The 17,467-nt window shown below is 37.9% G+C and overlaps 1 protein-coding gene across 1 annotated transcript in view; it reads right to left on the bottom strand.

Annotated features, from left to right (window-relative positions):
- Window positions 1-17,467, bottom strand: part of LOC133634991 (collagen alpha-1(XI) chain-like) — a 277,932-nt gene that overhangs the window by 16,616 nt on the left and 243,849 nt on the right. Inside the window, exons 48-57 of the mRNA XM_062027654.1 lie at window positions 12,964-13,017; window positions 6,127-6,180; window positions 5,996-6,049; window positions 5,813-5,920; window positions 5,590-5,643; window positions 2,023-2,076; window positions 1,893-1,946; window positions 1,768-1,821; window positions 1,589-1,696; window positions 1,426-1,479 (exon numbers count right to left, since the gene is read on the bottom strand). Of these exons, the coding sequence (XP_061883638.1) occupies window positions 1,426-1,479; window positions 1,589-1,696; window positions 1,768-1,821; window positions 1,893-1,946; window positions 2,023-2,076; window positions 5,590-5,643; window positions 5,813-5,920; window positions 5,996-6,049; window positions 6,127-6,180; window positions 12,964-13,017 (648 nt within the window). The remainder of the gene's footprint in view (window positions 1-1,425; window positions 1,480-1,588; window positions 1,697-1,767; window positions 1,822-1,892; window positions 1,947-2,022; window positions 2,077-5,589; window positions 5,644-5,812; window positions 5,921-5,995; window positions 6,050-6,126; window positions 6,181-12,963; window positions 13,018-17,467) is intronic.

Genomic DNA, 17,467 nt, shown 5'->3' on the forward strand with positions numbered 1-17,467 from the left:
TTCTGATTAAAAGTTGATGAAAGAGTTTTAATTACTGCTCCGGTTTGGATTTTATGAGCCCTCAAAGTCGGTCCCGTCCATCACTGCTTGCAACTTTAATTATTATTGAAGTCACTAAGTGCTTTTTTTTTTTAACATGCCTTAAAACAGCAGCTTGGAATTTGGGACATGCTCTCCCTGAGCTAATCCTGATACCCACTACAACAGCGGTCACCAACGCGGTGCCCGCGGGCACCAGGTAGCCCGTAAGGACCAGATGAGTAGCCCGCTGGCCTGTTCTAAAAATAGCTCAAATAGCAGCACTTACCAGTGAGCTGCCTCTATTTTTTAAATGTTATTTATTTACTAGCAAGCTGGTCTCGCTTTGCCCGACATTTTTAATTCTAAGAGAGACAAAACTCAAATAGAATTTGAAAATCCAAGAAAATATTTTAAAGACTTGGTCTTCACTTGTTTAAATAAATTCATTAATTTTTTTACTTTGCTTCTTATAACTTTCAGAAAGACAATTTTAGAGAAAAAATACAACCTTAAAAATGATTTTAGGATTTTTAAACACATATACCTTTTTACCTTTTAAATTCCTTCCTCTTCTTTCCTGACAATTTAAATCAATGTTCAAGTAAATGTTTTTGTTTTTATTGTAAAGAATAATAAATAAATTTTAATTTAATTCTTCATTTTAGCTTCTATTTTTTCTACGAAGAATATTTGTGAAATATTTCTTCAAACTTATTATGACTAAAATTCAAAAAAATTATTCTGGCAAATCTAGAAAATCTGTAGAATCAAATTTTAATCTTATTTCAAAGTCTTTTGAATTTCTTTTTAAATTTTTGTTCTGGAAAATCTAGAAGAAATAATGATTTGCCTTTGTTAGAAATATAGCTTGGTCCAATTTGTTATATATTCTAACAAAGTGTATATTGGATTTTAACCTATTTAAAACATGTCATCAAAATTCTAAAATTAATCTTAATCAGGAAAAATTACTAATGATGTTCCATAAATTATTTTTCGAATTAGCTAGTTTTTCTCTTCTTTTTTTCGGTTGAATTTTGAATTTTAAAGAGTCAAAATTGAAGATAAACTATGTTTCAAAATTGAATTGTCATTTTTTTTCGTGCTTTCTCCTCTTTTAAACCGTTCAATTAAGTGTAAATATAATTAATTATTAATAATAACATAGAGTTACAGGTAAATTGAGCAAATTGGCTATTTCTGGCAATTTATTTAAGTGTGTATCAAACTGGTAGCCCTTCGCATTAATCAGTACCCAAGAAGTAGCTCTTGGTTTCAAAAAGGTTGGTGACCCCTGCTTTAAAGCATTTATCGACATCTCTAGTTTCAATTATGAAGCTTCTGAAGGGGATTTAAATATGATTTGACACCTGTTTCAGTTCATTTGATCTGTTATGATCTTACCAATGGTCCAGGTGGTCCGGTTTTTCCTGGTTCACCAGTTAAGCCTTGCTCGCCCTGGAGATTGAACAAATAAAAGCCTAATTGCATGATATAATAGGATAGGATCCCAGTATGAAGAATGTGGCGGAGCATCAGAAACCAGATTTGGTCTTATTGTACTGACCGCAGGGCCTGGGATTCCTCGAAACCCCTCTTGTCCAGGCCTCCCTGACTGTCCTTGTGGTCCCACAGGGCCTGTCCTGCCCACTGGACCCAGAGTGCCGGTTTCTCCCTAGCAAGGTATAGACATGACAGCGACCGTAACAAAAACATGCCCATTAAGATGAATGCCGCCATCCTAACCTTGTCGCCTTTCTTTCCTTGCTTCCCTTCACTTCCCGCAGCACCCACGTGTCCCTAAGATCCCAGAATATATTCATAAAAAAGTACGTGCACACGGAGTCAAGTACAACACTTTTTAGCCTCACTCTGCGTCCAGGAGGTCCTGCAGGACCTGGCTCTCCGGAGGCTCCTGGGGGTCCCTTCGGGGGATAAAGAAATCATTTTAATTCATTAAAATATATTTGTACGCCCAACACAAGAGGCAGAACAACTCACAGCTTTGCCAGGTTCTCCATGATCACCCTTAGGTCCTGGTCCACCATCTTCACCCTGAATGATGTAAACATGTTATAGTACTGTAAGGAACACTGATCTACTAAGATCCAAATAAAACATGCTAAATAGTGTTTGCATAAAAAATGTGTGTGTACTTTTAGTGGGCGTGAGGCGGGTGATCTACTAAGACTGCGTGTGCAATTGATAAGTGCAAAAGTGCTGCAGACGGCCCTATTTAGCGTATTTTTCCGACTATAAGGCGCACTTAAAATCCTTATAAACCGGTGCGCCTAATGTATGGAATAATTCTGGTTGTGCTTACCGACCTCAAAGCTATTTTATTTTGTACATGGTGTAATGATAAGTGTGACCGGTAGACGGCAGTCACCCATAAGAGATACGTGTAGACTGCAATATGACGCCAGTAAAGGCCTCACCTTTACTCCTCCAAACATATTGCTGGGTATTGTGGCCAAACGGCTCAATTTTTGTTTCATCAGCCACAATACCCAGCAATATGTTTGGAGGAGAAAAGGTGAGGCCTTTAATCCCAGGAACACCATGCTTACCATCAAGCATGGTGGTGGTGGTAGTATTATGCTCTGGGCCTGTTTTGCTGCCAATGGAACTGGTGCTTTACAGAGAGTAAATGGGACAATGAAAAAGGAGGATTACCTCCAAATTCTTCAAGACAAGCTAAAATCATCAGCCCGGAGGTTGGGTCTTGGGCGCAGTTGGGTGTTCCAACAGGACAACGACCCCGAACACACGTTGTTAGAATAATTGTTTCTAAATGATCACAAAAGCTTTGTATTACATTGACTTCCTGGCAGGGGGACGGGAGTTGTCTTTAAGGCCTACCAGGAGGAAGGCTCGTAAAACCCCACGGTGACTTCAAAGCGGACAGATGGCAGGATCTGCCCAATTTCCAGACGAACTCTTTTTCAAGTATTTTACGAACTCTCTTTGAACTATTTTATGGAACTCTCTTTGAACTATTTTATGGAACTCCTTTTGAACTGTTCGGTAACTGTCAAGACTTGGTCCTTGGGTTTTGTTTCTCCGGAAGGCAACGGAAAATTGGCGCGGGCAAGGCGTGAATTTAAATACATGATTTATTTTAACACTAATAAACTACAAAAAAGGGAAGCAAACAAAAGGCGCGCACAGTGGCGGAAGTACAAAAACTTGGCTATGAAAACAAAACTTGCACAAAGGCAGAAACTATGAACAATCAAACAAAAACACTAACTGTGGCATTAATAAACAAAAACTTACTTGGCATGAGAAAAAGCATGAAAAAAGAGCAGCATGGATCGTCAGCATGAGGGTGAACAGAGTGGCAGGAGTGTGAATGTGAAGTCGCCAGAAAGACCAACAGAAAATGAAAAGCTTAAATAACACAGACATGATTAACAACAGGTGTGTGAGTCAAAACGTGAAACAGGTGCGTGACAGGACAGGTGAAAACTAATGGGTTGCTATGGAAACAAACAAACAAGGAAGTGCAACCAGGAACTAAAAAGAGTCCAAAAAACAAACAGCACATGGCCAAAACAAAAACATGATCAACAGACATGACAGTAACCAAAGGCAACGCTGTTTACGACCCACTTCCCTCTGGAAGCAGCTGTGGTCAGGTGGGGGGAGAAAGTCAAATAAAGAAGGAGTGCAATCTTTTGGCAGAGCGTGGGCGAGACTGTAAGAGGTTACAGGTCGACACGTTTTCTCCTCAATATTGAGTCCAAATTGAATTCTGCCTGTTTGATTCTTTGCCTCTTGTCTTGTTTAACAGATGTCATCAGTGTTTGAACCTGACACACGTCAAAAGTGGTAAAGGAATGGCTAAATCAGGCTAGAATGAAGGTTTTAGAATGGCCTTCCCAAAGTCCTGACTTAAACGTGTGGACAATGCTGAAGAAACAAGTCCATGTCAGAAAACCAACACATTTAGCTGAACTGCACCAATTTTGTCAAGAGGAGTGGTCAAAAATTCAAGCAGAAGCTTGTGGATGGCTACCAAAAGCGCCTTATTGCAGGTAAACTTGCCAAGGGACATGTAAGCAAATATTAACATTGCTGTATGTATACTTTTGACCAAGCACATTTGCTCACATTTTCAGTAGACCCATAATAAATTCATAAAAGAAGCAAACTTCATGAATGTTTTTTGTGAGCAACAAGTATGTGCTCCAATCACTACATCACAAAAAAATAAGAGTTGTAGAAATGATTGGAAGCTCAAGACAGCCATGACATGATGTTCTTTACAAATGTATGTACACTTTTGACCACGACTATGTAATAAGTCGCAGTTTTTTTCATAGTTTTGCCAGGGGTGCGACTTATATTCAGGAGCGATTTATGTGTGAAATGATTAACACATTAGCGTAAAATATCAAATAATATTATTTAGCTCATTCACGTAAGAGACTAGACGTATAAGATTTCATGGGATTTAGCGATTAGGAGTGACAGATTGTTTGGTAAACGTATAGCATGTTCTGTATGTTATAGTTATTTGAATGACTCTTACCATAATATGTTACGTTAACATACCAGGCATGTTCTCAGTTGGTTATTTATGCCTCATATAACGTACACTTATTCAGCCTGTTGTTCACTATTCTTTATTTATTTTAAATTGCCTTTCAAATGTCTATTCTTGCTGTTGGGTTTTATCAAATAAATTTCCCCCAAAAATGCGACTTATACTCCAGTGCGACTTATATAGGTTTTTTTCCTTCTTTATTATGCATTTTCGGCCGGTGCGACTTATACTCCGGAGCGACTTATACTCCGAAAAATACGGTATATGTATTTAAAATGCTAAAAACAGATATCATATACCGTAATTTCCGGACTATAAGCCGCACCTGACTATAAGCCGCACCAGCTAAATTTAGGGGAAAATACAGATTGCTACATATATAAGCCGCACCCGACTATAAGCCGCAGGGTTTTGATGTGTAATTACCGTAGTATATAGGGGTTCCTGCTACCACGGAGGGCATTGTCGGGACAGAGATGACTGTTTGGGAACGCAAAGCGTCCCAATCAAACTTTCACTTCTTTGACATGGCGAACAGCATTCGTGCAGAGTACAAATAATACAACGGTGCAAAGCAATACAAAGTGCTCGCCTGTACGTTATCAAAATAACCAGCCTACCGGTATATGAAAAGTCAGTCTTTAATCATTGTGTCATCGTCTTCCTCCAGCGTACTAAAACCACCGAAATCCTCTTCGTCGGTGTCGGAGAAGAACAGGCCGTAAATAAGCCGCACCCTTGTATAAGCCGCAGGGACCAGAACGAGGGGAAAAAGTAGCGGCTTATAGTCCGGAAATTACGGTATATATTTGAAAACAAAACTGTGTTAATAATTAGTCTGAAAATGTCATCTTTTTCACATAAAATTTCGATTTTTTTTCTTTGACACGAACAATGTTGTTGTTTTTTTCTGACAATATACTGCGGGCGGGCCAGCAAATGGCACTCGGGCCACACTTTTGAAACCGCTGGCTAAAGTAGTGCAGTAAAAAGAAGTTATTTTTTAGGATACTTACACTAACACCAGCTTCTCCACGGGGCCCCACGTCTCCTGGGAATCCATTGGGACCCTTTGGGATGTAAATGAGTCGATGGTTAATATAGACAAACCATCCTTCTGAAAACCAGCGTTCTCTGCAGTGGACATTTATTGTTAGTCTATTTCTTTTGTAATCTTAGAAAGAAAAAAAATCCTTGTTATGCAAAATAAAAATGGTTCTCTGAGCAAGACAAACGTACAAGATTGCCCTTAGGTCCATCGTCTCCTGGTGTTCCCCTAATTCCTGGAGGTCCGGCTGTACCAGAAGGTCCAGAGTCCCCCTTCTCTCCCAAGTCTCCTTTAACGCCCTACAAAGACAACAAATGCAGTCATAAAGCTGAGAAGAAAGAAATACATCGAGCTTCAGCGAGGAGTTGACTCACAGCAGTGCCGGTCTCTCCAACGGACCCTGGGTCTCCAGCCTCGCCGTCCTCACCCTGGAATTAAAACAACCAAAAAAAAGTTAAAAACAAATGTAATACTTATTTGCATAATTCTGATAGGACATGCTGACCTTTTCTCCAACAAGTCCTGGCTGACCAACTCCACCAGACAATCCCGCCGTGCCCTGAAAGACAGAAAATGGTAAATAATGTGCCAATCAGAGTTTTATGCCACCGATTCCAATCATCCATGAGTGAGATTGGCCGATACCAATCGCATGTATTTAAGGTGAGTACTATTGACAGTGTAAACATATGAAAGCAATATTTTGAACCAGTTCCTTATTGGGTCAAATGCAGAGTATAATCTCACCACACCTAGTGTGTGTGTGTGACAATCATTGGTACTTTAACTTTAATGCAACGAAATGTCGTTCTTATCTGTACTGTAAAGTTAAAATTTGAATGACAATAAAGGAAGTCGAAGTCTAGTCTAAGATATAGATCGATCCAGAGGCATGCCAAATGATGTATTCATATCTTTAGCCTCTTTAGGCTTAGTGGCCACATGTGTGGACAGCACCTTTTAGCTCTTATTTCCAAAATGTGTGTACACTACTGAATTGGGGTCTTATGGCCGCTTATGTGGGCACTTATACTGCCATCTGGTGGTGTCAGAAGAGTATAACATACAATGGAATTTGGAAAAAAAAAAGGGTAAAAAATAAGAATTAGCATGTCACTAAACATGAAGTACACGTTTGTGTATTTATGGACTAAGTACATCATATCAAAAGATCCATCCATCCATTTTCTACCGCTTGTCCCTTTTGGGGTTGCGGGGGGTGCTGGAGCCTATCTCAGCTTAGTTTTTATTCTAATTAGGGTCCAATAAGCCCAAATAGCAAAGAGAAATAAAAATAAGCATGTAAACAAACAGCTTGGGCCTTAAGAGGATAAAGTTAAAGTCGGTTTTCGGTTCGTACCGATTAACTTTTACACTACTAGATAATATATTATAATTAGGGATGTCCGATAATATCGGACTGCCGATAATATCGGACTGCCGATAATATCGGCCGAGAAATGCTTTAAAATGTATTATCGGAAATTATCGGTATCGGTTTCAAAAAGTAAAATGTAAGACTTTTTAAAACGCCGCTGTGTACACGGACGTAGGGAGAAGTACAGATTGCCAATAAACCTTAAAGGCACTGCCTTTGCGTGCCGGCCCAGTCACATAATATCTACGGCTTTTCACACACACAAGTGAATGCAAGGCAAACTTGGTCAACAGCCATACAGGTCACACTGAGGGTGGCCGTATAAACAACTTTAACACGGTTACATATATGCGCCACACTGTGAACCCACACCAAACAAGAATGACAAACACATTTCGGGAGAACATCCGCACCGTAACACAACATAAACACAACAGAACAAATACCCAGAATCCCTTGCAGCAATAACTCTTCCGGGACGCTACAATATGCAACCCCCGCTACTCCCTAACCCTCCCCCACCTCAACCCTGTCCTCCCAACCCCGCCCACCTCAACCTCCTCATGCTCTCTCAGGGAGAGCATGTCCCAAATTCCAAGCTGCTGTTTTGAGGCATGTTAAGAAAAATAATGCACTTTGTGACTTCAATAATAAATATGGCAGTGCCATGTTGGCACTTTTTTCCCATAACTTGAGTTGATTTATTTTGGAAAACCTTGTTACATTGTTTAATGCATCCAGCGGGGCATCACAACAAAATTAGGCATAATAATGTGTTCATTCCACGACTGTACATATCGGTATCGGTAATTAAGAGTTGGACATAATCGGAATATCGGCAAAAAAGCCATTATCGGACATCTCTAATTGAAAACTCTGCTTTTAATTTAGTCGAGTCGTATCGGCAAATAAAAACAAGGTCAGCTTTGGAATATTTATTCCGTTTCCCCATCTCTTTAGTTGTTCTACTTTTTGTGGTGTCTTTCAGCAGTTTTTGCCTCACAGGGGAAAAAAAGGAACACACATTAAATGTCAGATTTGCAGTGTGGATGCAGTCTGAGGCAGGTGTTGTTTGTCGTCTTTGTCGAGCCTGGTATTTGCATTCAGGCTTTACAGAGCAAATAACAAAAAGCATGTCGCCGCTGACGCCGAGTGATGGCCCGTCGGCCCCGCTTACACCCGTATAACTCCTTTTATGGCTCATGTGCCACCGCTGTCTCTCCAGCTCAGCTTACTGCACTCCCATGCTGAATAATTGAGCTTGGTGAGGCTGTAGATGGACAGCCATTACTGCGGTAAATATAACCGCCTCTCTGGGACGATAGCCTTAATACTGCTGAATGATTAATACAACTGTAAATATAACTCTGTGTCGGGGATTATATCCTTAGACACTCTCAATAATTCAAGTTGCAAAGATGCAGGTGGCATCTGCGGACGAATGGAAGAAACTATACACTGTGAACGTAAAGAAACCTGCCTAGACTGGATCATTCCATCAGGAGTGTCCAAACTTTTTTCCACCGAGGGTCGCATACTGAATAATTAAAAGATTGGGGGCCATTTTGATCATTTTTTATATTTTTAAACGGGCTGAAACCAACCTAAAAAGTTACACAGCAGCATCGGGCAAAGTTATAATTAAGTTTCACTTTTGCATCTGATAGCTCGTAACTGTGGTGCGTTCAATGACCCCTAATTAAACAGAGGCATCACTAGGTTTTTAAAGATAGGGGATTCTTAACCCCAGTAGATGAAGTATCAATGATATAATAATCATAATATTAAATGTGTTACAAAAAAGATCAATCAGAATAATACATACCGTATTTCCTTGAATAGCCGCAGGGGCGCTAATTAATTTAAAACCTCATGTCACTCCGGCGTTTACCGGAAGCCTGCGGGATGGCCGTGCATGCGCTAATTATTTTAAAACCTCTTCTCACTCCGGCGTTTACCAAAAGGAATGCGGTAAATTTAGGCGTGCGCTTTGAGTGTGATGTAAGCATACCATCATGAAAAGCACATTTAATTAAAAAAAACGTTATTATGGTCTTACCTGTACTTATAAATGGAGTCCATTTGCAGCTCCTTCTGACCAAAAGCATCGATAACTTGTTTATAGAAGTCTTCCTTATTTTCTTTCTTCAGTTTTAAAAGTCTCTCTGTCTCGATGGAGATATTCCTTTAATTATTACCTCCTGCTTCGATTGAAAGTCCAGTTTAGAAAACTGTTTTATTTTAGATACCGGTATGTAATCCTCCATGTTAAAAGTTCAGGCGAGAGGAAAAAAAAGAGACGATCTGTTGCTGCGTGTTGTCACTTCTTCTGCAGTACCGGAAGTCGCAAGAAGGATCACTAGCGCCCTCTACCACCAGGAGGCGGGAGTCATTTAATGACTCATACCGTATTTGACACAAGCAGCTACGGTATATTAATAAAACATAGCTGCTTACTGTTCTTTTTAGCATACTGTACCGGTATTCAATAGCTTGGACCTTAAATCCTACTGAATAACTCTTTATCTTTTTTCCTTTGTGCGATTGCAAACTACTGAAAGCAGCTTCCTCCATTTTGAAAATGAGGACAGGTAAATCGTCACTCGTGACGTAACGAATTTGACCCGGCGGAAGTTCTAGACATATGCTAAATATTTTGCGAAACGAGTTTGACCCGGCGAAAATTATAGACATGCGATAATAAAATTAATATTTTGCGAAACGAATTTGATCCGGCGTTAATAATGAACCGGCGATAAGGCCAAGCATGCGTTAATTATTTTGAGAAACGAGTTTGACCCGGCAGTAATTCTAGACGTGCGAATACTATATTCCCTGCGCCAATTCAAGGAAATACGGTATATAGAGAACATTTATTAAATCACAATTATTGAAATTGAACGATTTGGTGCATTTGCAAAAAAGCTAAAATGATGTGTAAAGCGAACTATAACCTGCTAGCCAAGAATGTACAACAATTCTTCTCAACAAAAGAGGAGAAATATAACCGTAGAGGAAAATGTAATTTAAAACATTTGTATGCTCTTAACACTTAAAACCTTTAGCATTTCTGTATGTGGAATTAAATGATGGAATGGATTAAGCAAAGAAATCCAACAAAGCAGCATTATGATTCACTTTAAGACACTGTTCAAACTAAGTGTTCACAAAGTACACAGAAGAACCCTAACCCTAACCCTTAACCCTAACCCTAACTCCTAACCCTAACCCTCAACCCTTTTTTTATTGAGACAAATATTATTTATGTATTTAATATTTGTTTGCTTACTATGGTATAATATTTATTTGTTCACTGTTCTGTTACAGAGATCAAGGAAATTGGATACAATTGCTATGCAATGAAAAGGAGTAGGATTAAATAAACTCTGCTTCTTCCTACTCTCTTCCTACTGGGATCTGAGCCGAGGATGTCGTTGTGGCTTGTGCAGCCCTTTGAGACACTCGTGATTTAGGGCTATATATAAGTAAACTTTGATTGATTGATTGATTGATTGATACTCCTTTTCGGACATGCTGCAGTGTGAAACTGGAAATATAAGATGTATGGTATTGTAATTGTGTATGCATGTTCGAAATAAACCGACTCCATAAACTTACACAACCATATTTAGGTGAATAATGACAGGTTTTATGATTATTAAAACTGGCATTATGAGCATAGAAGGCCAAATCCAATGATCGATCGACGGTAGTTTATACATGCAAGAGGGAACTGGTTACCAATCACTAGAGATGTCCGATAATGGCTTTTTTGCCGATATCCGATATTGTCCAACTCTTAATTACCGATTCCGATATCAACCATACCGATATATACAGTCGTGTAATTAACACATTATTATGCCTAATTTTGTTGTGATGCTCCGCTGGATGCATTAAACAATGTAACAAGGTTTTCCAAAATAAATCAACTCAAGTTATGGAAAAAAATGCCAACATGGCGCTGCCATATTTATTATTGAAGTCACAAAGTGCATTATTTTCTTTAATATGCCTCAAAACAGCAGCTTGGAATTAGGTAGGGGGTAGCAGGGGGTGCATATTGTCGCGTCCTGGAAGAGTTAGTGCTGCAAGGGGTTCTGGGTATTTGTTCTGTTGTGTTTATGTTGTGTTACGGTGCGGATGTTCTCCCGAAATGTGTTTGTCAATCTTGTTTGGTGTGGGTTCACAGTGTGGCGCATGTATGTAACAGTGTTAAAGTTGTTTATACGGTCACCCTCAGTGTGACCTGTATGGCTGTTGACCAAGTATGCATTGCATTCACTTGTGTGTGTGTGTGTGAAGCCATAGATATTATGTGACTGGGCCGGCACGCAAAGGCAGTGCCTTTAAGGGTTATTGGTAGGGATGTCCGATAATGGCTTTTTGCCGATATACGATATTCCGATATTGTCCAACTCTTAATTACCGGTACCGATATCAACTGATACCGATATCAACCGATACTGATATATACAGTCGTGGAATTAACACATTATTATGCCTAATTTGGACAACCAGGTATGGTGAAGATAAGGTCCTTTTTTTTAAAAATGTATAAAATAAATTAAGATAAATAAATTAAAAACATTTTCTTGAATAAAAAATAAATTAAAACAATATAAAAACAGTTACATAGAAACTAGTAATGAATGAAAATGAGTAAAATTAACTGTTAAAGGTTAGCACTATTAGTGGACCAGCAGCACGCACAATCATGCGTGCTTACGGACTGTATCCCTTGCAGACTGTATTGATATATATTGATATATAATGTAGGAACCAGAATATTAATAACAGAAAGAAACAACCCTTTTGTGTGAATGAGTGTAAATGGGGGAGGGAGGTTTTTTGGGTTGGTGCACTAATTGTAAGTGTATCTTGTGTTTTTTTATGTTGATTTAATTAAAAAAATAAAATAAACATTTAAAAAACCTGATACCGATAATAAAAAAAACGATATCGCTAATTTCCGATATTACATTTTAAAGCATTTATCGGCCGATAATATCGACATCATTGTGGTTCTTACAAAAAATATATCGTATAAAATATAAAAGCTAAAATGTCTCAAAGCTCTGCCCCTTTAATTAGTGCATACTAAATAATTTAACTTTAGCCTACTACTACAACCATATTATTTACCAGCAACATAAAGTGAAACAGAGGCAGAGGTGTCCTGCCACAGTCAGTAACAAAAAAAAACAGAAAACAGTAGTGGTGGTAGATAGACACAGAGCTTCATCAAACATCTGATCCACTGAACAAAGAGCTCCAAAAATCTTGAACTTTAGACTGCCATCAGTTTTACTCCCTACACTTAACCATGTGTTTCCTACTGCCTGCAGACTTTGCACCCTTTGTTATATACACATGTTGTGTTTCTAATATGAATACATTTAATAAAGTCAAATACAAATAAGGCAACAAGAGACGTATCCTACACTTCTCTTTTGTAAAGTAAATCTGAACAGCCTATATGGGCATCTACATCAACTATATGATTTGCCTGAGAAGCTGGAGAGGACAAAAAATAAATAAATAAATAAATTAATTAATTTTTTTTTAAATTTTTTTATTTTATTTGTGGCGGACGTAATTCTTTCGTGGCGGGCCGCCACAAATAAATGAATGTGTGGGAAACCCTGTCATTAGCGACACCATAATGTTTTTTATGAGTTACTCAGCCATGCAACTAACAGTCTTTTGCATATTGCATGTTTTTTTTACAGCTGGGTGAACATCAATAAGAAGTGTTTCAGTGACACTAGACTTCAAGTATGACATATAATAGATGGAGGCTGAACAGCAAGCCTGTTATTATGTTGCGTTCTCTTCAGATTACAGTGCACCAAAAAGTACTATTCCACCTTTTTACTCCATTTGCAATGGTGCCTTTTCTTGACTTGTAGTTCATTGATTAAAAAAAAAAATACATGTACCAATCTGAACGGTGACTCTTACCTCTGCACCAATCGGCCCCTGGGGTCCCCTGGGGCCGTGCTGTCCTGGAGGTCCCTGTAAGAGACAAATTCAAAGTTTTTGTTAGAGTGATAATATAATAATAAAACATTAAAGCATCTCATTGGTCAAAAATGACTTATTTGGTTGGGTTAAAAGGAACCCTGTTTCAGTTTCTTTGTTCAGGTGTGAACACGCCTGGTGTGCACCAAACAAGTGGGCTAACGTGCACGAGGGCTTGACTGTTGCATTGGTGCCGTGACCCGGATTAGAGAAGAGCTTAAAGGAGACGAGTGTAATAAATGCCAGCTGGTGTGGCTGTACAACAATACGTCGTGTAAATCGTATTTTCCCAACACCTCAAGAGCTGTGCTGGACAATGAGTTGACAGCTCAATGGCTAATTAAATCATTCTCATTCGGGCCCAAAGCTTGACTGTTACATTGGTGCCGTGACCTGGATGAGAGTGAGGTTTAAGGAGTTGGTGTAATGCAGACCTGGGCAAATTAAGGCCCGGGGGCCACATGCGGCCCGTTAAGCTTTTCAATCTGGCCCGCCGGACATTCCCAAATAATTGTTTTAGATGTTTAAGATGGGAAGTGTAGCTGCCATTATGACGTGCACTCATGTTTTCTAATGACCGTAAGTCTTCAACTATACTAAGTATATAAATGGTTGGAATCTGTGCTTTTGTATGATATACTAGAGCTGCGAATCTTTGGGTGTCCCACGATTCGATTCAATATCGATTCTTGGGGTCACGATTCGATTATAAATCGATTTTTTCGATTCAACGCGATTCTCGATTCAAAAACGATGTTTTTCCGATTCAAAACAATTCTCTATTCATGGAATACATAGATTTCAGCAGGATCTACCCCAGTCTGCTGACATGCAAGCAGAGTAGTAGATTTTTGTAGAAAGCTTTTATAATTGTAAAGGACAATGTTTTATCAACTGATTGAGATAATGTAAATTTGTTTTAACTATTAAATTAACCAAAAATATGACTTATTTTATCTTTGTGAAAGTATTGGACACAGTGTGTTGTCAAGCTTATGAGATGCGATGCAAGTGTAAGCCACTGTGGCACTATTGTTCTTTTATTTTCTTATTATTTTTTTTATAAATGTCTAATGATAATGTCAATGAGGGATTTTTAATCACTGCTATGTTGAAATTGTCACTAATATTGATACTGTTGTTGATAATATTCATTTTTGTTTCACTACTATTGGATTGTTCTGTGTCGTGTTTGTGTCTCCTCTCAATTGCTCTGTTTATTGCAGTTCTGAGTGTTGCTGGGTCGGGTTTGGTTTTGGAATTGGATTGCATTGTTATGATATTGCTGTGTATTGTGTTGTTGGATTGATTAATAAAAAATAAAAAATTAAAATTAAAAGAAAAAGAAAATCGATTTTTGAAAAATGAGAATCGATACTGAATCGTACAACGTGAGAATGGCGATTTGAATTCGAAGCGATTTTTTCCCACACCCCTACTAGTTACTATGGTCATCTAATTAGTTACTATCGTCATCTAATTAGTTACTATCGTCATCTAATTAGTTACTATGGTAATGTAAGACACAGCAGCTCAGACGAGGCACCAAGCAGTGTTTCCACAGAGTGTTTCCAGAGCCTGAAATGTGGGTGTCAGGGACAGACGCGGAAGGAGATTTTTACAACAAAGTTCTAAAGCTTAGTGGTATATCACATATATCAGATCGTAGTTGGTTTTTTTTACCCTTCGTGTTCATATTTCGCTGTGTTTGTTGCATTTCCCTTAATTGTAAAATATGTGGATGGAGAGGGGGTGTGACGTTCATATGTTGTCAGTATTCAGTGTTTTATCCTTCATAGTCAATATTGTAAATCCCACATTCTTTGTTTTCATGTACATTCTGGGTGTCTTGTTCAGTAAAGACATTTTAAACTCCATTCCGTGTTCCAAGGAGGTCTCTCATAACGTTTTCAGCATTCAATCAGACATTATTGTGAGGTTTTGTATTAGTGTTCTTAAAATTAGGACCCAAGCACACATACTGTACAGCAGATTTTGGGTATACATACATAAATAGATAGATATATTGGCCACCAGACACATTTTTTCCTCTAAATTTGGCCCCCCGAGTCCAAATAATTGCCCAGGGCTGGTGTAATGGATGTACCAAAAAGTATCGAAATAATTTTGGTACCGGTACCAAAATATTGGTATCGGGACAACACTACATTGTACATAAAAAAACAAATCATCAGATGCATAGGCAATTGTGTAATAGTATCATTCACTGTCAGAAGTGGCCCTCTGAGGGCAAACATAACTACGATATGGCTAGGGATGATGCTCGAAACCGGTTTTCCCGGTTGTTTGACAAGAAAAGAACCGAGTCCTCGGACTCGAATCCCTTTTTGAGAACCCGTACCCGTTTTGGAGACCACTATAGTAAAGAAAAAGAGTTGCTTCTTTATTCGAATCCCTGAGAACGAATCCCTTCCCACAGGAAATGCCCTCTGTGGGACCTGCAATGTTATGCCCATTTGATTGTAGACTCTTACTGACACCTTGTGGCGATATGAAAAAACTATGCGTCATTTGTTTGGGCACTTCCGGGTTGGCGAGTCAGTTCAGTTCATGAGACAATTGAGCAGTAGACAAGTTGTGTTAGCTCCTACAAGCCTTGGAAAAGATAAGACTGTAAGTAAACTGTTTAACTTGTTTATATAACTCAATATTACGGTGGAAAGTGTTTCAATTTGATAGTAAGATGTCTATTGAAAAACGATGTTTGTGCACTGTTTCAATGGATGTTTTGAGGACTTAAAATGGCTGCCATTCGTGTATTTCCACCATCGAAATAGTTTCAACACTCAGAAGTATTTGTTTGATGATAGTACTGTATATTTGTGTGAAGCTAATATTTACATATTGTGTATTACATTTCAGTATGTTAAATGAATCACATAGCTTATACATTTGTCATTGTGTGTATTTCAGTTTAAAAAAAAAAAAAAACAGTCCAGTGCAAGACAAAAGTAAAGATAGGAAAAGACAAAGCAAGATCAACAACAATAAAGAGCCTAAATGGATTAATCTGCTTTGGAACTTTATTAGACGTCTTGGATTGTTTGTTAGCGGTCTGCCAAGCTGTATAACCTCAACACGTATAGTGAGGGCAGAACAGGCAATATGCAATTATTGCCAGGCTTCGCTCTCATGTAAGGGAAGACAAATTGTTGATCGATGACTGTGGTGTTCTTAGTGTCATAGTGTGTGTAGTTAGTATGTTCCAATAGCAGCAGAAGTGCACTTTTTGGAGAGCTGTATTATTTTCAGCTTTGTGCCCAAGGGACTGATTTTATTTAACACTATATTATTATTTATACACCTATAGTGACCACAGAGACAGGTTGTTTTTGTGTTACTGTATATATTTGTTTTTCTGAAAAATCCCACTTAATATCCTTTGGGTAACAACAGTCAATATTTTTTATTTTTTTTTATTTTTAGGGGGGTAACAGTCAATATTTATTTATTTATTTTATTTTTTTCTTATATAATAAAAGTGAGCTTTTGTTAAACCAAATATTGTGTGTTTTTTTTCCATATACAACAACCTATCTGGACTCGATAAGAGAATCGATAAGGAATCGGTTCGATAAGAGGATTCGATAAGAGGATTCGATAATGGGCTCGAACTCGATAATTTCTTATCAAACATAATCCCTAACAGAGACAGGTTGTTTTTGTGTTACTGTATATATTTGTTTTTCTGAAAAATCCCACTTAATATACTTTGGGTAACAACAGTCAATATTTTTTATTTTTTTATGGGGGTAACAGTCAATATTTATTTTTTATTTTTTTTTCTTATAAAATAAAAGTGAGCTTTTGTTTAACCAAATATTGTGTTTCTTTCCATATACAACAACCTATCTGGAATCGATAAGAGAATCGATAAGGAATCGGTTCGATAAGAGGATTGGATAATGGGCTTGAACTCGATAATTTCTTATCAAACATCATCCCTAACAGAGACAGGTTGTTTTTGTGTTACTGTATATATTAGTTTTTCTGAAAAATCCCACTTAATATACTTTGGGTAACAACAGTCAATATTTTTTATTTTTTTTTATTTTTAGGGGGGTAACAGTCAATATTTATTATTATTATTTTTTTCTTATAAAATAAAAGTGAGCTTTTGTTTAACCAAATATTGTGTGTTTTTTTCCATATACAACAACCTATCTGGAATCGATAAGAGAATCGATAAGGAATCGGTTCGATAAGAGGATTGGATAATGGGCTCGAACTCGATAATTTCTTATCAAACATCATCCCTAACAGAGACAGGTTGTTTTTGTGTTACTGTATGTATTTGTTTTTCTGAAAAATCCCACTTAATATACTTTGGGTAACAACAGTCAATATATATATATATTTTTTAATTTTTAGGGGGGTAACAGTCAATATTTATTTATTTATTTTATTTTATTTTTTTCTTATA

This window comes from Entelurus aequoreus, linkage group LG19 (assembly GCF_033978785.1).
Source record: "Entelurus aequoreus isolate RoL-2023_Sb linkage group LG19, RoL_Eaeq_v1.1, whole genome shotgun sequence".
NCBI lineage: Eukaryota > Metazoa > Chordata > Actinopteri > Syngnathiformes > Syngnathidae > Entelurus > Entelurus aequoreus.